At 46.5% G+C, this 23,322-nt stretch overlaps 1 protein-coding gene across 1 annotated transcript in view; it reads left to right on the forward strand.

Moving 5' to 3' along the window:
• Nucleotides 1–8,639: 8,639 nt before the first annotated feature.
• Nucleotides 8,640–23,322, forward strand: part of LOC115458722 (sine oculis-binding protein homolog) — a gene marked incomplete at its 3' end in the record, with an annotated part of 212,744 nt that continues 198,061 nt past the window's right edge. Inside the window, exon 1 of the mRNA XM_030188545.1 lies at nucleotides 8,640–8,892. Within this exon, the coding sequence (XP_030044405.1) occupies nucleotides 8,806–8,892 (87 nt within the window). The remainder of the gene's footprint in view (nucleotides 8,893–23,322) is intronic.

Genomic DNA, 23,322 nt, shown 5'->3' on the forward strand with positions numbered 1-23,322 from the left:
TACCCATCTCGCCGCTGGACTGCTGACTCCACCTTAGTATTTTTGAGTTTTTCAATAATTTAAAACTTGCTAAAGTATTAAGGATATTAGCCTCATATAAAAATGTATTTAGTTTATATGGTATATTGTGTGATTTATTTAGTATTTCCTTCTTAGATGGTAATGAAATGTATTTAAAACTCTGTAAGAGCACTCCTTGCTTGTTATCCTAATTACACTAACTGACTATAAATTAAGAGTTGTCCTAGGGGCGGGCGGGTGTTATGCTCTGTTACATATTGTGTTGACATTGTAAGTAGTATACTATCAGGCTCATTTTCGAAAGAGAAGGACGCCCATCTTTCGACACAAATCGGAAGATGGACGTCCTCCCAGGGTCATCCAAATCGGTATAATCGAAAGCCGATTTTGGGCGTCCTCAACTGCTTTCCGTCGCAGGGACAGCCAAAGTTCATGGGAGGCGTAGTGAAGGCGGGACTTGGGATGCCTAACACATTGACGTCCTCGACCCATAATGGAAAAAAGAAGGGCATCCCTGACGAGAACTTCGACAACTTTACCTGGTCTACTACTACTACTTATTTATTTATTTATTTATTTTATTTATTTATTGCATTTGTATCCCACATTTTCCCACCTGTTTGCGGGCTCAGTGTGGCTTACAATACATTTCTATAGTGCTACTAGACATACGCAGCGCTGTACACTTGAAGAGACAGTCCCTGCTCAACAGAGCTTACAATCTAATTAGGACAGACAAACAGGACAAACAAGATATAAGGGAATATTGAAGTGAGGATGATAAAATAAGGGTTAGAATAAGGGTTAGGAGTTAAAAGCAGCATCAAAAAGGTGGGCTTTTAGCTTAGATTTGAAGACGGCCAGAGATGGAGCTTGACGTACCGGCTCAGGAAGTCTATTCCAGGCATATGGTGCAGCAAGATAAAAGGAACGGAGTCTGGAGTTAGCGGTGGAGGAGAAGGGTGCAGATAAGAGAGATTTACCCAGTGAACGGAGTTCCTGGGGAGGAATGTAGGGAGAGATGAGAGTGGAGAGGTACTGGGGAGCTGCAGAGTGAATGCACTTATAGGTCAATAAGAGGAGTTTGAACTGTATGCGGAAACGGATAGGAAGCCAGTGAAGTGACTTGAGGAGAGGGCTAATATGAGCATAACGACACTGGCGGAATATTAGTCGTGCAGCAGAATTTTGAACAGATTGAAGAGGAGAGAGATGGCTAAGTGGGAGACCTGTGAGAAGCAAGTTGCAATAGTCTAAGCGAGAGGTGATAAGAGTGTGGATGAGGGTTCTGGTAGTCTGCTCAGAAAGGAAAGGGCGAATTTTGCTGATATTATAGAGAAAGAAACGACAGGTTTTAGCAGTCTGCTGAATATGTGCAGAGAAGGAGAGGGAGGAGTCGAAGATGACCCCAAGGTTATGCGCTGATGAGACAGTAAGGATGAGATTGTTATCCACAGAAATCGAGAATGGGGGAAGAGGAGAGGTTGGTTTAGGTGGAAAGATAAGAAGCTCAGTCTTTTTCATGTTTAGTTTCAGATGGTGCTGAGACATCCAGGCATGCCAGACAGGCAAGCAGATATTTTGGCCTGGATTTCGGCTGAGGTTTCTGGTGTGGAGAGGTAGATCTGGGAGTCATCAGTGTAAAGATGATACTGAAAACCATGGGATGAGATCAGAGTACCAAGGGAAGAAGTATAGATGGAGAAGAGAAGAGGTCCCAGGACAGATCCCTGAGGTACACCAACTGACAGTGGGATAGAAGTAGAGAAGGATCCACTAGAGTATACACTAAAGGTACGCTGGGAGAGATAAGAAGAAAACCAGGAAAGAACAGAGCCCTGAAATCGAAGTGAGGACAGCGTATCAAGGAGTAGGCTGTGATCAACAGTGTCAAAAGCAGCAGATAGTCCTGTTTTTCTTATGACTAACGCACAAACAGGTGCCTGAACTGACCATATGACCACTGGAGAGAATCTGGAATGACCTCCCCTTACTCCCTCCCCCAGGGGGGTTTTGAGGGGCTCAGCACACAAGGTAAGGGAGCTATGTACCTGGAAGCAATTTATGAAGTCCACTGCAGTGCCCCCTAGGATGCCCGGTTGGTGTCCTAGTATGTCAGGGAGACCAGTGCACTACGAATGCTGGCTCCTTCCATGACTAAAGGGCTTGCATTTGGTTGTTTCTGAGATGGGCGTCCTTGGTTTCCATTATCGCTGAAAATCAGAAACGACCTAAATTTCAAATCTGGGTGTCCCCAACTGTATTATCGAAACAAAAGATGGACGCCCACCTTGTTTCGATAATACGGGTTTCCCCGCCCCTTCGCCAGGACGTCCTGTGAGGACGTCCTCAGGAAAACTTGGGCGCCCCTTTCGATTATGCCCCTCTGTGAGGAGGGATGTGTGTGTGTGTGTGTGTGTGTGTGTGCAATGGGGGGATGGATGTATTTGTGTGTGAGGGGGATCTGAGTGTGTGTGTGACAGAGATTCAGTCTGTGTGTGTGTGATGGAGGATGGACTTGTGTGTGTGCAACTGAGGATGGTGTGTTAGTGTGTGTGAGGGATCTGTGTGTGCGTGTGAGATGAAGGATGGACGTGTGTGTGTCTGAGTCTGTATGTGTGTGATTGAGGATGGTTGTGTCAGTGTGTGTGAGGTATTTGTGTGTGTGTGTGTTTGTGCATGTGCTATGTGCTCAAAAAACGGCAGCTAGGCTTATCTTGGGAAAAATGTGATTTGAAAGTGCAAAACCCCTTTGCGAAAAACTACACTGGCTCCCAATCAAAGAACACATTGCTTTCAAAATCTGCACTCTGGTTCACAAACTTATCTACGGTGAAGCTCCGGGATACATGACAGAATTGATCGACCTACCAACTAGAAACACATCCGAATCAACCCGAACGTACCTAAATCTGCACTATCCAAGCTGCAAAGGACTCAAATACAAATCAACTTACGTATCCAGCTTCTCCTACATAAGCACACAACTGTGGAACACATTACCAAAAGCCTTGAAAACTACAAACGATCACCTAAACTTCCAGAAAACACTAAAAACTAACTTGTTTAAAAAGGCATACCTACCGATCCAACATAAATGCCTGATCTCTGCAACACAACAAAACTAAAGAACGTAATGGACATAACACAACTCTTCCGTTGTATAGAATGTTTGCATGTTTGGGAAGCTTGCCAGGTGCCCTTGGCCTGGATTGGCCGCTGTCGTGGACAGGATGCTGGGCTCGATGGACCCTTGGTCTTTTCCCAGTGTGGCATTACTTATGTACTTATGATTCTCTAGTGTGGCTGTGTCACATGAACTTGATCTTACCACAACATCACTTTGTATTTGTTCACACCGGAGTCTGCAAAGGCCTCTCCAGTACTATGTAAGCCACATTGAGCCTAGAAATAGGTGGGAAAATGTGGGATATAAATGTAACAAATAAATAATAAATAAATAAATGTGTGTGTGTTTGAGTCTGTGTGTGTGTGTGCGATTGAGGATGGTTGTGTTAGTGTGTGTGACGGATGTGTGTGTGTGTGTGTGTGATTGAAGATGGGATGGTAGTGTATGTGAGGGATCTGTGTGTGTGTGTGTTTGTGCCTGTGCTACGGAGGATGGATGTGCTTGTGTGTGTGTGAGATTGAGGATGGTTGTGTTAGTGCATGTGCACGGAGGATGGATATTTGTGTGTGCGTTTGAGTCTGTGTGTGTGATTGAGGATGGGATGGTTGTGTCAGTGTGTGTGAGTGAGGGACCTGTGTGTGTATGTGTGATTGAGGATGGGATGGTTGTGTCAGTGTGTGTGAGGGACCTGTGTGTGTGTGTGTGTGTGTTTGTGCCTGTGCTATGGAGGATGGATGTGTTTGTGTGTGTGTATGAGATGGAGGATGGTTATGTTAGTGTGCGTGCAGGGAGGATGGATATGTGTGTGTGTTTGAGTCTGTGTGTGTGTGATTGAGGATGGGATGGTTTTACTGGTGTGTGTGAGGAACCTGTGTGTGTGTGATTGAGGATGGTTGTGTTAGTGCGTGTGCTATGGAGGATGGATGTGTGTGTATTTGAGTCTCTGAGTGTGTGATTGAGGATGGGATGATTGTGTTAGTGTGTGTGAGGGATCTGTGTGTGTGTGTGTTTCTGCCTGTGCGATGGAGGATGGATGTGTGTGTGTGTGATTGAGGATGGGATGGTTGTATTAGTCTGTGTGAGGGACCTGTGTGTGTGTGTGTGAAAAAGGCTGAATGTGTTTGTGCGTGTGTGATGGAGGATGGATGTGTGTGTGATTGAAGATGGGATGGTAGTGTATGTGAGGGATCTGTGTGTGTGTGTGTTTGTGCCTGTGCTACGGAGGATGGATGTGCTTGTGTGTGTGTGTGTGTGAGATTGAGGATGGTTGTGTTAGTGCGTGGGCACGGAGGATGGATATGTGTGTGTGTGTTTGAGTCTGTGTGTGTGTGATTGAGGATGGGATGGTTGTGTCAGTGTGTGTGAGTGAGGGACCTGTGTGTGTATGTGTGATTGAGGATGGGATGGTTGTGTCAGTGTGTGTGAGGGACCTGTGTGTGTGTGTTTGTGTGATTGAGGATGGGATGGTTGTGTCAGTGTGTGTGAAGGATCTGTGTGTGTGATTGAGGATGGTTGTGTTTATGTGTGTGCTACGGAGAATGGATGTGTGTGTGTTTGAGTCTGTGTGTGTGTGATTGAGGATGGGATGATTGTGTTACTGTGTGTGAGGGATCTGTGTTTGTGCCTGTGCTATGGAGGATGGATGTGTTTGTTTGTGTGTGTGTGTGTGAGATTGAGGATGGTTATATTAGTGTGTGTGCAGGGAGGATGGATGTGTGTGTGTGTTTGAGTCTGTGTGTGTGTGATTGAGGATGGGATGGTTATGCTGGTGTGTGTGAGGAACCTGTGTGTGTGTGTGTGATTGAGGATGGCTGTGTTAGTGCGTGTGCTATGGAGGATGGATGTGTGTGTGTGTGTGTGTGTGTGTGTGTGTGATTGAGGATGGGATGGTTGTGTTAGTCTGTGTGAGGGATCTGTGTGTGTGTGTGTGTGTATGTGTGATTGAGGATGGGATGGTTATACTATCATGTCTCTTATTATATTTTTACCCAAGATCCTTCTGTACCAATAATTGTATATTTTCTAACTGTATTTCCACTTATCACGATGTATTCTAAGCCACATTGAGCCTGCAAAGAGGTGGGAAAATGTGAGATACAAATGCAATAAATAAATAAATAAATAAATAAATAAATAAATTGTTCTGTCAGTGTGTTTGAAGGATCTGTGTGTGTGAGTGTGTGTGTGTGTGTGTGTGTGTGTGTGATTGAGGATGGGATGGTTGTGTTAGTGTGTGTGAGGGACTTGTGTGTGTGTGATTGAGGATGGTTGTGTTTGTATGTGTGCTACGGAGGATGGATGTGTGTGTATTTGAGTGTGTTTGTGTGTGACTGAGGATGGTATGATTGTGTTAGTGTGTGTGAGGGATGTGTGTGTGTGTTTGTGCGTGTGCTACGGATGGATGTGTGTGTGTGTGTTTTAGTCTATGTGTGTGTGATTGAGGATGGGATGGTAGTGTGTGTGAGGGATGTGTGTGTGTGTTTGTGCCTGTGCTTTGGAAGATGGATGTGTTTGTGTGTGTGAGATTGAGGATGGTTGTGTTTGTGCGTGTGCTATAGAGGATGGATGTGTGTGTGTGTGTGTGATTGAGGATGGGATGGTTGTGTCAGTGTGTATGAAGGATCTGTGTGTGTGTGTGATTGAGGATTGGATGGTTGTGTTGGTGTGTGTGGGTTTGTGCCTGTGCTATGGAGGATGGATGTGTTTGTGTGTGTGTGAGACTGAGGATGGTTGTGTTAGTGTGTGTGAGATTGAGGATGGTTGTGTTAGTGCATGTGCATGGAGGATGGATGGATGTGTGTGTGTGATTGAGGATGGTTGTGTCAGTGTGTGTGAAGGATCTGTGTGTGTGTGTGTGTGTGTGTGATTGAGGATGGGATGGTTGTGTCAGTGTGTGTGAAGGATCTGTGTGTGTGTGTGTATGTGTGTGTGATTGAGGATGGGATGGTTGTGATGGTGTTTGTGTGTGTGTTTGATCTATGGAGGATGGATGTGTTTGTGTGTGTGTGAGATTGAGGATGGTTGTGTTAGTGCATGAGCACGGAGGATGGATGTGTGTTTGTGATTGAGGATGATGGTTGTGTTAGTGTGTGTGAAGGATTTCTGTGTGTGTGTGTGATTGAGGATGGGATGGCTGTGTTGGTGTGTGTGTTTGATCTATGGAGATGGATGTGTTTGTGTGTGTGAGATTGAGAATGGTTGTGCACGGAGGATGGATGTGTGTTTGTGATTGAGGATGGGATGGTTGTGTTAGTGTGTGTGAAGGATCTGTGTGTGATTGAGGATGGGATGGTTGTGTGTGTGTTTGTGCCTGTGCTATGGAGCATGGATATGTGCTTGTGATTGAGGATGGGATGGTTGTGTTGGTGTGTGTGTGTGTTTGTGCTATGGAGGATGGATGTGTTTGTGTGGGATTGAGGATGGGTGTGTTACTGTGTGTGCACGGAGGATGGATGTGTGTGTGTGTGTGTGAGGGACCTGTGTGTGTGTGATGATTGAAGATGGGATGGTTGTGTTGGTGTGTGTGTGTTTGTGCCTGTGCTATAGAGGATGGATGTGTTTGTGTGTGTGTGAGATTGAGGATGGTTGTGTTAGTGCGTGTGCACTGAGGATGGATGTGTGTTTGTGATTGAGGATGGGATGGTTGTGTTGGTGTGTGAGGGACCTGTGTGTGTGTGATTGAGGATGGATGTGTGTGTGTGTGTGTGTGTGTGTGTGTGAGGGACCTGTGTGTGTGTGCTGATTGAAGATGGGATGGTTGTGTTGGTGTGTGTGTGTGTTTGTGCCTGTGCTATAGAGGATGGATGTGTTTGTGTGTGTGAGATTGAGGATGGTTGTGTTTGTGATTTGAGGATGGGATGGTTGTGTTGGTGTGTGTGAGGGACCTGTGTGTGAGATTGAGGATGGTTGTGTTAGTGCATGTGCACGGAGGATGGATGGATGTGTGTGATTGAGGATGGTTGTGTTTGTGCGTGTGCTACGGATGGATGTGTGTGTGTGTCTTAGTCTATGTGTGTGTGATTGAGGATGGGATGGTTGTGTCAGTGTGAAGGATCTGTGTGTGTGTGTGTGTGTGTGTGTGTGTGTGAAGGATCTCTGTGTGTGTGTGTGTGTGTGATTGAGGATGGGATGGTTGTGATGGTGTTTGTGTGTGTGTTTGATCTATGGAGGATGGATGTGTTTGTGTGTGTGTGAGATTGAGGATGGTTGTGTTAGTGCATGAGCACGGAGGATGGATGTGTGTTTGTGATTGAGGATGATGGTTGTGTTAGTGTGTGTGAAGGATCTCTGTGTGTGTGTGTGATTGAGGATGGGATGGCTGTGTTGGTGTTTGTGTGTGTGTTTGATCTATGGAGATGGATGTGTTTGTGTGTGTGTGAGATTGAGAATGGTTGTGTTAGTGCATGTGCATGGAGGATGGATGTGTGTTTGTGATTGAGGATGGGATGGTTGTGTTAGTGTGTGTGAAGGATCTGTGTGTGATTGAGGTTGGGATGGTTGTGTGTGTGTTTGTGCCTGTGCTATGGAGCATGGATATGTGCTTGTGATTGAGGATGGGATGGTTGTGTTGGTGTGTGTGTTTGTGCCTGTGCTATGGAGGATGGATGTGTTTGTGTGTGATTGAGGATGGGATAGTTGTATTGGTGTGTGTGAGGGATATGTGTGTGTGTGTTTGTGCTATGGAGGATGGATGTGTTTGTGTGGGATTGAGGATGGGTGTGTTACTGTGTGTGCACGGAGGATGGATGTGTGTGTGTGTGTGTGTGAGGGACCTGTGTGTGTGTGATGATTGAAGATGGGATGGTTGTGTTGGTGTGTGTGTGTTTGTGCCTGTGCTATAGAGGATGGATGTGTTTGTGTGTGTGTGTTTGTGCCTGTGCTATAGAGGATGGATGTGTTTGTGTGTGTGTGAGATTGAGGATGGTTGTGTTAGTGCGTGTGCACGGAGGATGGATGTGTGTGTGTGTGTGTGTGTGTGTGAGGGACCTGTGTGTGTGTGATGATTGAAGATGGGATGGTTGTGTTGGTGTGTGTGTGTGTTTGTGCCTGTGCTATAGAGGATGGATGTGTTTGTGTGTGTGAGATTGAGGATGGTTGTGTTTGTGATTTGAGGATGGGATGGTTGTGTTGGTGTGTGTGAGGGACCTGTGTGTTTGATTGAGGATGGTTGTGTTAGTGCGTGTGCACGGAGGATGGATGTGTGTTTGTGATTGAGGATGGGATGGTTGTGTTGGTGTGTGAGGGACCTGTGTGTGTGTGATTGAGGATGGTTGTGTTAGTGTGTGTGTTTGTGCGTGCGTGTGAGGGGGATCTGTGCGAAGGAGAGGGAGGGAGGAGGGCTCGGAACGGCAGGCAGGAACGCGTCGGGCTCCTCCTCCTCCTCCTGCCGTCGCCGCTGGGGTTGGGGGCGGTCAGAGCCCCCTCCTCTTCTGCTCCGCACACACGGCGCCTCCGCCGCCGCTCTGTCACACACACATACACACACGGAGACGGAGAGCCAGAGGCAGGAGCCGGCTGCACCGCCCCCGCCCGGCAGGGAGATGGCTAAGCGAGCAGGACGCCCCCCGAGCCGCCTGGCATCGCCAGCTGCCCCCCGCCCTCACCCCTGAGACGGACGGACGGACGGACGAGCAGCCATTGCAGCGCCGCCAGCCATGGAGAGGGAGGGCAGACCACCGGAAAACAAGCGGAGCAGGAAGCCGGCTCACCCCGTCAAGAGGGAGATCAATGAGGAGCTGAAGGTAGGGGGCACCGGGGGTGGGTGGGGGGCAGGCTCCCCCCTTCGCTTTCCCAGTGCATCCCCCATTTGGCCTGGCGCAGCCGGAGGAGGTGCCCGCTACAGCTGTGCGCCAGAGGTGGCCCCGGAGGACGCCCAGGCATCCAGATGTTGCAGGGTGGGGGTGGGGGTCCTGTCTCCTCTGCTGTCAGTTCTGCCATCTGCAAGCCGGACTGGGCACAATGCTGTCGCCTCCCAAACTTCGGGGCTTTTGTTCTGGGGGGGGGGGGGGGGGGATCCGTGGCATCTGGGCTCTATCAGGTGTAGCCCCGGACCCCGATGGCTTCCCGGCATTGTTCTAAGCAGACGGTTCACGGAGGGCAAGTTCTGGGCTGGGGTTCCAGCAGGCTCTCCCCGAGAAAGGGGACCCCCCGAAACGATGCCTCTGCTGGGTTCCCTGAAGCTGCCCTTTAAAGAGCACAGGGGCTGGATTGCAGCTTTTAAGTTTCATGGGGGCTCGAATTACAAATTAGCTAATTTTAATCAAAACATGTGAAATGTTATCCTGGCTGGATGGGCTGCAGCCTCGGGGCTCTTGCTGTTGACTTTGGCTGCAGGCGCCCTCCGCGGTTTGGGAGATGGCTCGGCAAGGACAGATGTTTGTCTGAGCTGGGGAGGAGGAAAACAGAAACAACATTGTGTGAAGCAGGCGAAGAAAAAAAAAAAAAAAAAAAGAAAGACAAAATTACACCATCTCTGCAGCGAGCAGAATTTCCTCCTTTAAGCAGGACTGCTTGTGTCAGCCATGAATGCACAGTGGAGGTGTGGTGGGGCTGGCATAGGGCACAGCTGATGGCTCCCCAGATCTCCTTTGCAAAGCAGCCTGGCATGTCATGGACAGAGGCGTGGGTATGCCAGAGGGCAGTTCTGTGATTTAAGTTACACAGCAGATACCCGGCTGACAATCATTAGACATCCTTTTCCTGACCTTTTGGCAGCACCCTGCTAGAGTCTAAGGATGTGGGCAGAGACAGGGGTGGGGGCCTCCTTGCATTCGCCTCTGCAGTGCTGAAACTTTACAAACAGCTGGCACTTCTGTAGGAGTTCTCCAACCCAACTTTCAGAGGCTGTGTTTGCAGCTGATGGACGACTAGTGTAATTCCCTACGGAAGTGGGGGGGGGGGGGGGGTGTGCAGGTATCTACCTATGCCAAGCACCTCAGACCCCATGCATGCCCAAGCAGCCCGAGCTGTACGCAGAGACAGGCCAGAGCAGCACAATGTGCCCCTGTGTGCATGTGTAGAGCCCTGATGCTGTGTTTGCTCCCCCCCCCCCCCCCCAACTGCTTTCATGTGAAGCAGGGTAAAATAAGCCCTGGTAAGTAATCACAGTTGAGCAGAAAGGAATGTATACAGCCAGGCAGAGCCGGAGCTGTAAAAATGGTAACCCGAGCCCCCTGGGCAGATCCGGTGTCAGGGCTTTAAGGTAGGGGAAATGAGAGGAGAGGCCATGGAAAAGTGCAGGAGGAGGAGGAGGGCCCCCTCCGGGAAATTTGGCTGCAGGATTAGAGAATTTTTGCAGGGGATACAGTGACCTACTCAGATTTCAGCTCGCATTTCTTTCCCCCTTCTTAGCAGAAAGAAAGTAATGTGCACAAAAAGGCTGGTGTGTGTGGCAGCCCCCCCCCCCCACACCCGTGCAGAGGGCTCCGAGGCACAGGTTTGCCCGTGGGCTAGCAAGTTCACTTGTGGCATGGGCCAGCCCGGGGCTCCGTGTCCTGAGTGGCATGTCAGGCTTCCTTTCATTAGCAGAGAACAGCTCAGGCAGGGATTAGGTTTCCAGTTTTGTTATCGCTGGAGTAATATACAGGGACAGTTGTAACACATTTAAATTTGATACAATACAACACTTCTGTGCAGAAAGTGCAGGGCTTTGCATAGCTGGCCGCCTAGATTACATTTCAGCAAAAAAAAAATACGGTCAAGTGGAAGTGTTTGTTTTCATGTGACCTTCGGTGCCCCCTCATCTGCCACTTTTCTTTTCATTGTGGTCCATTGAAGCCTTTCGCTGGATCAGCAACGCTCTTAACAGGTTGTGATAGCTTTATTTGGACCAGGGTTTGGAAATTTGGAGACTACCCCCCCCCCCCCCCCCCCAGGTCTTTCCTCCGGCGAAAGGGTCTCACAGCCTGCAAAAGAAATCAGGTTATTTCTGCAAGGTTGAAAGTATCATCCATTTAGGAAGGTAGAAGAATCTTTATCCAGAAGTATTTCCTCCTTGAGTTGGGATTCGGGGCCTTGTTAAGGTTTGGGGTGAAAGGAGGGTAAACCAGTGCCGGAAGTTTGAAGCTTTAGCATCTTCTAGAAGGGAGAAAGCATTCTATAGGAAAACAGAGGAAGCCAAACCTTCTGCATGGTGCGGAATTCCCAGATCTTAACATTTCTTTCCCAGTCCAAATTGATAAGTACAGACGTATTGCCACACTGGGACAGACCAAAGTTCCATCAAGCCCAGCATCCTGTTTCCAACAGTGGCCAATCCAGGTCACAAATACCTGGCAGAAACCCAAACAATAGCAACATTCCATGTAGAACCCCAAGAGTAGCAAGATTCTAGAATTCTAAAGAATGACAAGATTCCATGCAGAATTTCAAAGTGTATAGCAACATTCCATTTAGAACCCTAAAGAGTAGCAAGATTCCATTCAGAATCCTAAGTACATAAGTATTGCCATACTGGGACAGACCAAAGGTCCATCAAGCCCAGCATCCTGTTTCCAACAGTGGCCAATCCAGGTCACAAATACCTGGCAAGATCCCCAAAAAAGTAAATACATTTTATGCTGCTTATCTCAGAAATGATGATGATTAGAGGCGTCACATGTAGGAATTGGACGGTATGGCTCCCCCTTGATGAAGCATGTATTGGGAAACAGGCAACCTGTCGGGGTTTGTGAGCATGCTGGTGCCTACAAGATAAGTGACATACAGCCTTACCATTAATATTGTGGTGTTATGCTATGAATAAGTAGTTATATACATTCAAGCATTGGATGGTCATAACCATACTCTGTAAGCCACATTGAGCCTGCAAAAAGGTGGGAAAATGTGGGGTACAAATGCAATAAATATAAATATATAGTCTGTGATTAAGACATTTTCACGGATTGAGATTCACCATGAGGGTGAAGTGACATCAGCCGTGGTGATTATATAAGACTTCTCCCATACCATATAACTGAACTTGTAATTTTCCCCTACTAGATTGTTTTTTGAATTGGTATCTCAGAAATAAGCAGTGGATTTTCCTCAAGTCAATTTAATAATCATCTATGGACTTTACCTTTAAGGAAGCTGCCTAGACCTTTTTTAAACCCCGCTAAGCTAACCGCCTTTACCACGTTCTCTGGCAACGAATTCCAGAGTTTAAATACACGTTGCGCCAAGAAACATTTTCTCAGATTGGTATTAAATTTACTACTTTGTAGCTTCATCGCATGCCCCCTAGTCCTAGTATTTTTGGAAGGAGTAAACAAATGATTCATGTCTACCTGATAGTGTGGTGAAAGCCTAACAGGAGGCCTTGTTGGCTCCACTGGACTCCCTGTTGCCCTCCTCAGGTTACTAAGGGCATCTGGGTGCCCAGCCCGTGGTAGCAGAGCCTCTCCCCCGCCCATGGAGAAAATAGATGCACTGTGGAACCTTGAAGCTATTTCAACCTTGCCAGCTTTTCAGTGTTGGTCAGGTAAACTTTGCCCCCTTCCAAGCAGGGTAAAGATGTCTGTTGCTTTTCAGTTTGTGAGCCTGCCTGTTCTCTATTTCAAATGCTTCTTTTGCATATATGTAAAAATAATTTATAGAACGTACAGTAATTAAAATATGACAGACTAGCCCAATACATGCTCCACCTACGTTTAACCATGAGTAACTGTATTTATTTATATAGCAGTAAGGGATAATTGCCCTGTCCTTTTATCCCCACCTCTTTAGTCCCTTACCTCTTAGTTGTTCTGTCTGTTTACCTGTCTTATCTAGATTGTAAGCTCTTTTTGAGCAGGGACTGTCTTTTTTGTGTATGGTGTACAGCGCTGCGTATGCCTTGTAGCGCTATAGAAGTGATAACTAGTAGTAGTAGTAATGTAGAAGCCTGCCCTTGCAGATCAGCAACGCGGCCGCGCAGGCTTCTGTTTCTGTGAGTCTGCAAGGGCAGGCTTCTACATGGAATGTTGGTAGTGGAGGAGTAGCCTAGTGATTAGTGCAGTGGAACATGGAATGTTGTTACTATTTGAGATTCTGGAATGTTGCTATTACTTGAGATTCTACATGGAATGTTGCTACCATTGGAGATTCTGTTGCTACTATTTGAGATTCTACATGGAATGTTGCTACTATTGGAGATTCTGTTGCTACTATTGGAGATTCTACATGGAATGTTGCTACTATTGCAGATTCTATTGCTTCTATTGGCGATTCTACATGGAATGTTGCTACTATTTGAGATTCTACATGGAATGTTGTTATTCCACTAGCAACATTCCATATTTAGACTGTGAGCTCTTTGAGCAAGGACTGTCTTTTCGTGTATGGTGTACAGCGCTGCGTATGCCTTGTAGCGCTATAGAAGTGATAAGTAGTAGTAGTAGTAAGTTGGTGGGGCAACAGCTCTTTTGGACTAAAACAGTAGATCTGTGACCAGTTTTCAAAACTTATTGGGTCAGTCATCGCTCTGAGAAGCTGGTCACAGATGTACATCCTCACCTGCTACTTAGTTCTTCAGCCCTATTTCCACATATCAAAGTGAGTTTATGATATAAAATGTGTGCGCATTTATTTGGGGGACGGTCATTTTAAAAATTCTATTGCACTGAGAACACTATTGGATGTTATATTCACAAGTGTATCTCATAAGTACATAAGTAATGCCATACTGGGAAAAGACCAAAGGTCCATCGAGCCCAGCATCCTGTCCCTGACAGTGGCCAATCCAGGTCAAGGGCACCTGGCAAGCTTCCCAAACATACAAACATTCTATACAAGTTATTCCCGAAATTGTGGATTTTTCCCAAGTCCATTTAGTAGCGGTCTATGGACTTGTCCTTTAGGAAACCGTCCAACCCCTTTTTAAACTCTGCCAAGCTAACCGCCTTCGCCACGTTCTCCGGCAACGAATTCCAGAGTTTAAAAAAGATATTCAGGGCCATTTTACTAAAGGGCGAGAGGGCTGGTGCCGGATTGGTGTGTGACAAATTGGATCACCCGGTAGTTCTGCCTTTGCTGTGAACCGTTTCCGGCGCTAGAAAATACTTTTACCACCGGAGCTCCAGCAGTAAATGGCCGGACGGCAATTTTTTAATTACCGCACAGCCATTACTGGCTCTTTGAAAAAAAAAAAAACCCTTTCACTGATGGCGGTAAAAGGTGGCTTCTTTGCACAGCAATTCCGTATGCTGACGCCATTTCATGGTGTGTACTTTCCCTGCTTAGACTATAAAATATTTGAATTTGCACGTGGATTTTGGCCACTGTTGGAGGCAGGATATTGCGGTGGATGGACCATTGCTCTGAACCAGTATGGCTATTCTTATGTTTTTATTTATTTGTTACATTTGTATCCCACATTCTCCCACCTATTTGCAGGCTCAATGTGGCTTACATAGTACCGTAAAGGCGTTCGCCAATTCCGGTATGAACAAAGACAGTAATGTTGTGGTAGAATAAGGTTCGTGTGTATAGACACATTAGGGAATCGTAGAGAGAAAGAGTTATTATACGTCCATTACGAGCTTTGGTTTCATTGTGTTGCAGGGTACAGGCATTTAAGTTGGGTCTGTAGGGTATGCCTTTTTAAAAAGGTTAGTTTTTAATGATTTCCGGAAGTTTAGGTGATCATAAGTTGTTTTCACGGCTTTTGGTAATGCGTTCCATAGTTGTGTGCTTATGTAGGAAAAACTGGATGCATAGGTTGATTTGTATTTGAGTCCTTTGCAACTTGGGTAGTGGAGATTTAGGTAAGTTTGTGCTGATCTTGTGTTTCTGGTTGGCAGGTCTATGAGGTCTGTCATGTATCCCGGGGCTTCGCCGTAGATAATTTTATGAACCAGGGTGCAGATTTTGAAAGCAATGCGTTCTTTGATTGGGAGCCAGTGCAGTTTTTCTCTATTAGTACGAGCTGCCCGAATAACGCAGATTTAATGCAGGAGCATTCATTATTTGAAGTTGCCGTGTGCTAATGACAACAGTAGCATACAACCTGCAAATAAAAAAACAAACCCAAAAGCCTTATTTTACTGATGTGTTAAACATGGGCTTACGGGTCCTTTTACTAAGTTGTGCTGAAAAATGGCCTGCAGTAGTGTAGGTGCGTGTTTTGGACGCGCGCAGACAGGGCTGCTGAGAGGGGGGGGGGGGCAAAATTCTAAGGGGGGCCCGGCACTGGGGTCAGGCCGCCAGCGCTGCAGTTCCCGGTCTCACCTGCCTGCCTCCTCGACTCCAGGCCCCCTGCATTCGAAGCGGCAGTTACAGATCGCCTCTCTTCTGGCCTTCCCTCCCTGTGTCCCGCCCTCACGGAAACCGGAAGTTACATCAGACGAGGGCGGGACACAGGGAGGAAAGGCCAGAAGAGAGGTGATCTTGGACTGCTGCTTCAAATGCAGGGGTCCCGGAGCCGTGGAGGCAGGCAGGTGAGACCGGGGACTGCAGCGGTGGGGGTGCGACGGGGGGGGGGGGGGGCAGCGGCGGGAGGAGGGCGGCCTTGCCCCGGGCCCGGCCTAGTCTCTCGGCGGCCCTGCGCGCAGATCCATTTTTCAGCACACCTGTAAAAACGCCTTTTTAAAAAATTTTTGACCAAAAATGGATGTGTGGCAAAATGAAAATTGACGTGCACCCATTTTGGGTCTGAGACCTTACCGCCAGCCATTGACTTAGTGGTAAGGTCTCAGGTGTTAACCAGGCGGTAACGGTCTACGCACGTCAAATGCCTTTGACTGCCTGGTAGCGCACAGTGGGTGCGCGTCAAAAATGAAATTACCCCCTTGGCCACGCCGTAGTCAGGCGATAACTCAGAACTGGTGCACTTTGGGCGCACGTAGGCGCTTATGCGGCTTTACTAAACGGGCCCCTTAGTGCGCTGAAAAGTCCCACATTTAAAATTGCTCTAAGCCCATATTTTCGTAAGAAGAGTCCCTTAGTTCTTTGTAACACTCCAATTTTTCATGTTAATCCACTTTCTTGCTTCTTCACTGATGCTCAGGCGCAGACAGATGGACACAGTTTCTCCATGAGTTACGTTTTGCTTACTTTTGGTAAAGAATGCATGAAAACTAGTCTTTGTATCTGCTGTTTATGGAATACATTAATTACTATTTCACAAAAGGGAGGAACAGCGTATGAAACAGAAGTTAAAGCATCAATTCTATCTCAAACAACATAACATAATCCAGACAGATTTAAGAAATACAGTGCCACTGTTAAAGCCCATGACTAAATAACTTCTCATTAAGAGCATAAGTATTGCCATACTGGGAGAGACCAAAGGTCCGTCAAGCCCAGTATCCTGCTTCCAACAGTGGCCAATCCAGGTTACAAGTATCTTGCAGAAACCCAAAGAGTAGCAACATTCCATGTAGAATCCCAAAGAATAGCAAGATTCTAGAATCCTAAAGAGTAGCAAGATTCCATGTAGAACTCCAAAGGATAGCAAGATTCTAGAATCCTAAAGAGTAGCAACATTCCATGTAGAACTCCAAAGAATAGCAAGATTCTAGAATCCTAAAGAGTAACAAGATTCCATGTCCAGCCTCCAACATTAAATTCCAGAGAACAGCAACATCCCATGCTACCAATCCCAGGGCAGTCTTCAGGATCTATTCTAGAAGGCCCGATGGCTCTTTATCTGAATCGGGATTTGTTTTATCATGGGTCGATATTCAAAGTGATTTAAACAGCTAGAAATGACTCCTGGCTGGCTCAATTGTTTGTTTGCGACTCTCCACTCACATTCAGTTGCTTGTAATTGGTTAGTGCCACTGAAAATCACCACAGATGGCTAAACTAAAAGCCAGCTTATTTTTTGGGTGCTTCGTAAGAACTTAAGCATTGCCATACTGGGACAGACCGAAGGTCCATCAAGCCCAGTACCCTGTTTCCAAGAGTGGCCAATCCAGGTTACAAGTACCTGGCAAGATCCCAGAACAGTAAAACAGATTTTATGGTGCGTATCCTAGAAATAAGCAGTGGATCATCCCCAAGTCCAGCTTTATAATGGCTTATGGACTTTTCTTTTAGGAAGTTATCCAAACCTACTTTTACCACATTCTCTGGCAATGAATTTCAGGGTTTAATTACTTGTTGAGTGAAGAAATATTTTCTCTGTTTAAATTTACTACTTTGTAGCTTAATTGCGTGCCCCCTAGTCCTAGTATTTTGGAAAGAGATTTGTTTTAAACTTACTAGTTTGTAGCTTCATTGCATGCCTCCTAGTCCTAGTATTTTTGGAAAGAGTAAACAAGTGATTCACATCTACCCGTTCAACTCCACTCATTATTTTATAGACCTCTATCATATCTCCCCTCAACTGCCTTTTCTCCAAGCTGAAGAGCACTAGCCACTTTAGCCTTGGAGGTGATGGGCTGTGGGGGGGGGGGGGGGGGAGACGTTGCACCCGGGGAGGGGGGTGCGCAGTGCCCCGGGTGGCAGCCGACCAAACCACTGACCCTCTGCATCTGGAAAGATAGTTCTTCCTAACAGAGTCACCTGATTAACACTATTCCATAGTGAATATCAAACTACCCCCCCATAGCAGTCTGTGTGTGTGCCTGTTCCTTCCTGTCGCTGCTCCAGTGTTATGTGACCCCTTGTGCTACTAGTTCAAATACGTGACATTCTGTGACCTCTCCACCTTCAGTCAGTTTCTAACTTACTTGGAGGGGCATAATCGAAAGGGACGCCCAAGTTTTGCTGAGGACGTCCTTGCAAAACGTCCCAGTGGAGGGGCGGGGAAACCCGTATTATCGAAACAAAATGGACATCCATCTTTCGTTTCGATAATACGGTCAGGGACACCCAAATCTTGAAATGTAGGTCGTCCTTAGAGATGGTCATCCCTAGACTTGGTCGTTTCTGATTTTCGGCGATAATGGAAACCGAGGATGCCCATCTCAGAAACAACCAAATGCAAGCCCTTTGGTCATGGGAGGAGCCAGCATTCATAGTGCTTGGTCCCCCTGACTTGCCAGGACACCAACCAGGCACCCTAGGGGGCATTGAAGTGGACGTCACAAATTGCTCCCAGGTGCATAACTCCCTTACCTTGTGTGCTGAGCCCCCCAAAACCCACTACCCACAACTGTACTCCACTACCATAGCCCTTACGGGTGAATGGGGGCACCTAGATTTGGGTACAGTGGGTTTTGGAAGGCTCACATTTACCACCACAAGTGTAACAGGTAGGGGGGGATGGGCCTGGGTTCACCTGCCTGAAGTGCACTGCACCCACAAAAACTGCTCCAGGGACCTGCATACTGCTGTGATGGACCTGAGTATGACATTTCAGGCTGGTATAGAGGCTGGCACAAAATAATTTTAAAGGTTTTTTTTTAGTGTGGGAGGGGCTTAGTGACCACTGGGGGAGTAAGGGGAGATCATCGCCAATTCTCTCCGGTGGTCATCTGGTCAGTTCAGGCACCTTTTTGTGCCTTGGTCGTAAGAAAAACAGGACCAGGTAAAGTCGTCCCAGTGCTCGTCAGGGACACCCTTTTTTTTTTCCATTATGGGTCGAGGATGTCCATGTGTTAGGCACGCCCAAGTCCCACCTTCGCTACGCCTCCAAGACGCCCCCGTGAACTTTGGTCGTCCTCGGGACGGAAAGCAGTTGGGGGCGCCCAAAATTGGCTTTCGATTATACTGATTTGGGCAACCCTGTGAGAAGGACGCCAATCCTCCGATGTGTGTCGAAAGATGGGTGTCCTTCTCTTTCGAAAATGAGCCTGTTGGATACCTTTAAATCCATGTTTTTGTAATGCAAAAACCGTGGATGTGATATACCTCCTTCCTGTGGTACAACCAAATCAGGTTACTTGTATCACATGCAGGTACTTTTTCTGTGCCTAATGGGCTCACAATCTTAAGTTTTTGTACCTGGGCTCATGGAGGGTTAAGTGACTTACCCGGGGTCACAAGGAGCTGCAGTGGGAATCAAACCATTAGTCTATTCCTCCACTCCCTTCATGCAGTCTTGTCTCAGAAGCTTTAGCAAAACCCAGATACTTGTGTGCTCTGTACCCAGTCTGTGGCTAATGTGTTCACGCTACGCTGTTGCCCTTCATCCCTGCCGATTCCTGCGAATCGCTGCCCCCACTCTCCTCTTTTAATGATGGCTTCCAGTGTTTTCCGCGAAACTGACAGTCGGGCTGTGACCAGGGTCTGTAGCTGCCTGGTTCTGCTTTTGAAGTAAGCGCACTGTATTGGTGCATGTGTCCGTTGCCACTCATTTCTAGGGAGATTAGGGGAATCCCGGAGATTTTTAGGGAACGCGTGCTGAACTGGAATGTGGCTGGAGAAGAAACCCTTCAATTATAGATCAACCTTCATGTAAAGTCGGAGAAGAATCCATCTTACCCTTCACAGCCTTACCTCAAAGAATTCAATCATGAGGAGGAACTGAAGGGCTAATGTTTTGCTTCATTACCAGTGTTCGCAGTTTAGAAATGGCTCCCATCTAATCTCATTCACAGAAAACAGATAATTGGAAGGAGAGAGAGAGACAGACCCCGTCTGTTTCCATGGTACTGTTAAAAACATTTAAGATGCTTAAAGGTTGCAGTCCCTTTGTGGTTTGGTAAATAGTTCATTTGAAAAGGAGCAGTGGGAACACACCTCATTTTGACTTTGTTGGGTGTATGAAGTCTCAGTCACTGGACTGGTAGAACAGAAGTATCACCCTTCTGGGTCAGGCCAAAGGTCCATCTAGCCTAGTATCCTGTTTCCCCAAAGTGGCCAATCCAGGTCACAAGTTCTTGGCAGCTAGATTCCATGTTACCAATCCCAAGGACGGCAGTGACTTTCCCCAATTCTATCTCAGTAGTAGACTATGGACTTTTCCTCCAGGTACGTGTTCAAATCTTTTTTAAACCCAGATATGCTAACGGCTGTGACCGCATCCGCCAGCAATAAGTTCCAGAGCTTATCTATTCGTTGAGTGAAAAGAGATTTTCTCCTGTTTGTTTTCAAAGTATTTCCATGTAGCTTCATGGAGTGTCCCTTATGGTTTGTATTTTTTTTGTTTTTGAAAACATGAACAATCAATTTACGTTCATGCCTTCCACTCCACTCAGGGTTTTGTAGACCCCCACCCCACCTCCATCAGCCGTCTCTTCTCCAAGCTGAAGGGCCCTAACCTCTTTAGCATTTCCACTTATGAAATTTGTTCCACCCCTTAATCACTTCGATTGCCCTTCTAAGTACCTTTTCTAATTCTGCTGTATCTTTTTGGAGACGTAGCGACCAGAATTGCACACAATACTCGCCCCACGGAGTGATACAGAACCTCCCCCCGCCAGGAGAAACACTGAAGTGAAAGTAGTAGCTTCCACATGTTACTGAAATAATGGAAGTCTGAGGGGGGTCAGAATAATACAGACTTTAAAACAAACATTTTTTTCTATATGTGATCGTCTCTGGGAAAATGAGACTAAAGTGGTGGATTCAAAATGCTGAGAATGGCTGATTTTTCATGTCATGGGTTCGTAAGCAGTCTGCAAACGTTGCATGTTTGAACTTCTGTGACTTTTTTTTATTTTTCCACATAAAATTTTCTCCGATTCATTTTGTAGTAAATTTAAAACGAATCGGAGAAAATTTTTCTTCACACAACGTGTAATTAAACTCTGGAATTCGTTGCCAGAGAATGTGGTAAAGGCGGTTAGCTTAGCGGAGTTTAAAAAAGGTTTGGACGGCTTCTTAAAGGAAAAGTCCATAGACCGTTATTAAATGGACTTGGGGGAAAATCCACTATTTCTGGGATAAGCAGTATAAAATGTTTGTACATTTGGGGATCTTGCTGGGTATTTGTGACCTGGATTGGCCACTGTTGGAAACAAGATGCTGGGCTCGATGGACCTTTGGTCTTTCCCAGTATGGCAATACTTATGTACCCTATGTAAAAGGATGACGTTTGGACTGTTGTATTCCAAATTGTTTGCTCCAACAGAATCCCTTAAAACCTCAGGGGCCCCTTTTACTAAGCCGCGTAAGCTGCCCAACGCGCGTCAAAATGGAGTTACTGCCCTACTACCGTGTGGCTCTTGCGGTAATTTCATTTTTGGCGCACGCTCGATACGTGCGTCTGAAAATATTTTCATTTTCAGGCATTCGCAACGGACGCGCGCAGTTCATTACCGCCCAGATTCTTTACCGCTAGGTCAGTGGCTGGCGGTAAGGTCTCAGATCCAAAATGGACGCGTGGCAATTTTTGATTTTGCCACATGTCCATTTTCGGCAAAAAGAAAAAAAAAAGGCCCCTTTTTTTTTTACAGGCGCGCTAAAAATGGATTGACGCGCACCCAAAACCCACGCCTACACTACCGCAAGCCATTTTTCAGTGCGCCTTTGTAAAAGGACCCCTAACTTTTTGGGGGTTTCTGGAGACTTTACTCGGCTCGTCTTAGAGATGGTCACATACAGTAACTTGTCCTTCTTCCTCTTCTTAGCGTGTTCTTGTCAAACGCACATTGGCCACAAGAAGAGTAGGGTAGTAGATGACGGCAGGAAAAGACCAGTAGCCCCTCTGGTGTGCCCAGTTCTTACCGTCTGCACTTCTAAGGATGCATCCCAGGTGGTAGTCATAGAACGTGGCTCCTGCACACTGTCTTTCATTATCCTGATGAAGACGAGGTCTTGCACTGAGGCTCACTCATTAAGGGCACTTCTGTAATTGAGTGCCCTTAAGGGGATGGGATTTGATATACCAGTTTACATATTATATACAGGTACTCGGATCTCGTGATGCCATGCTGCAGAGAAGATGCTCGATTGCTCTTCTCCTGCTTCCACCCTGCTAAGCCAACCCCCCTGTCTTATATGCAAAAATGAAAACCATTATGTGTAAATTAGGGAAAATCAAAAATGATTGAAAAAAACTTATCTGTATTGAAGATTAAAAATGTAACCCGCTTCCAACAGCGTTTCGATCAGGGAACTTCAGGCTGTTATTCTAAGAATGCAGAATAGGTTAATAAAATTTCAAATACTTAAGTCAAAAATCATATGAAAGCAATATAGTTCTTGACTTACTTAAGCCAAATTGGTACGACCACTGGGGTAGTTATGTGCCCTGTGGTAATTCTGAGTTTGGTGCAGGCTGAATCCCACGGTAGAAAATGGGGGCGATTGGCAGCACAGCTGCGTTGGCATGTGCTGCATGGTTACTGCGCAGGTAGAGCGTGAGTCCTTACGTTAAGTCAATGATCTAAGGGACCTGGAAACCACTCCTGATCTTTCCCTTCTCCTTGGATCTCCTTAGCCTCTAGGGTAGAGAATGACACAGGGACAAAGTTTGTCTCCATCCCCACCCCATCCACGCAGGTTCTGTCTCCATCCCCGCCTCGTCCCCGCAGGCCCTTTCTCCATCCTCGCCCCGTCCCCGCAGATTCTGTCCCCGTCCCGTGGGCTCTGTCCTCATTCTCAGAAGCCTCGAACACTTATGATTTTATATTTAAATCTTTTTATTAAAGTATAAAAAGGAACAATATACTGTGCAACTGTTGTGTATAAATTACAAATAGAAAATAATAACAACAATGAGCAGCTATAATAAAACCCTCCTTCCCACCACCACCATCTACCCTTCCAACCCCAACAATAGCTGACTTCTACTACCCCAAGGAATCCTAATTCACACTGTTAAAATGTCCAGGGACATAAAATACAACCCATTCTATATGCCCTATGAAGCACTGCTATGGTTTTTAAATCTGTGGATAAATGAAGTCATGTCTTCCAGAGTCCTTCCTGCAATAGAAGATGTCTTCTTGGAAGATGTGCTGGTAGCAGGATGTACAGGATCTCCCCATGCAAAGTTTGCTTGTTTTTCCAAAAAAATCAAAGTATCGTTGTAGGCATCACTTAAACATAACAGTCCAGTTCATTAACAGGCTTCACAGTAGAAAATGACATGGGGACAAAGTTTGTCCCCTGTCCCCGTCCCTGTGGGTTCTGTCCCCATCCCCGCTCTGTCCCCGTCCCCATCCCCGCGGTTACTGCGGTTCCCCGTCCCTGTGTCATTCTCTACTCTAGGATAGAAAGCCAAGGCCCTGAGGTTCCAGGGTAGGAAACCCTCCACATTCCATGTTCATGTTCCATTTATTACTTTGTATACCGCAAATCAGTGCAACAAGACGTCTACGAATACTACATCTTTCTCTCTGCTGGACCCCCTTAGGGGAGGAAAGATCAAGTACTTT

The sequence above is a fragment of the Microcaecilia unicolor genome, unplaced genomic scaffold (assembly GCF_901765095.1).
Source record: "Microcaecilia unicolor unplaced genomic scaffold, aMicUni1.1, whole genome shotgun sequence".
In the NCBI taxonomy this organism is placed as follows: domain Eukaryota; kingdom Metazoa; phylum Chordata; class Amphibia; order Gymnophiona; family Siphonopidae; genus Microcaecilia; species Microcaecilia unicolor.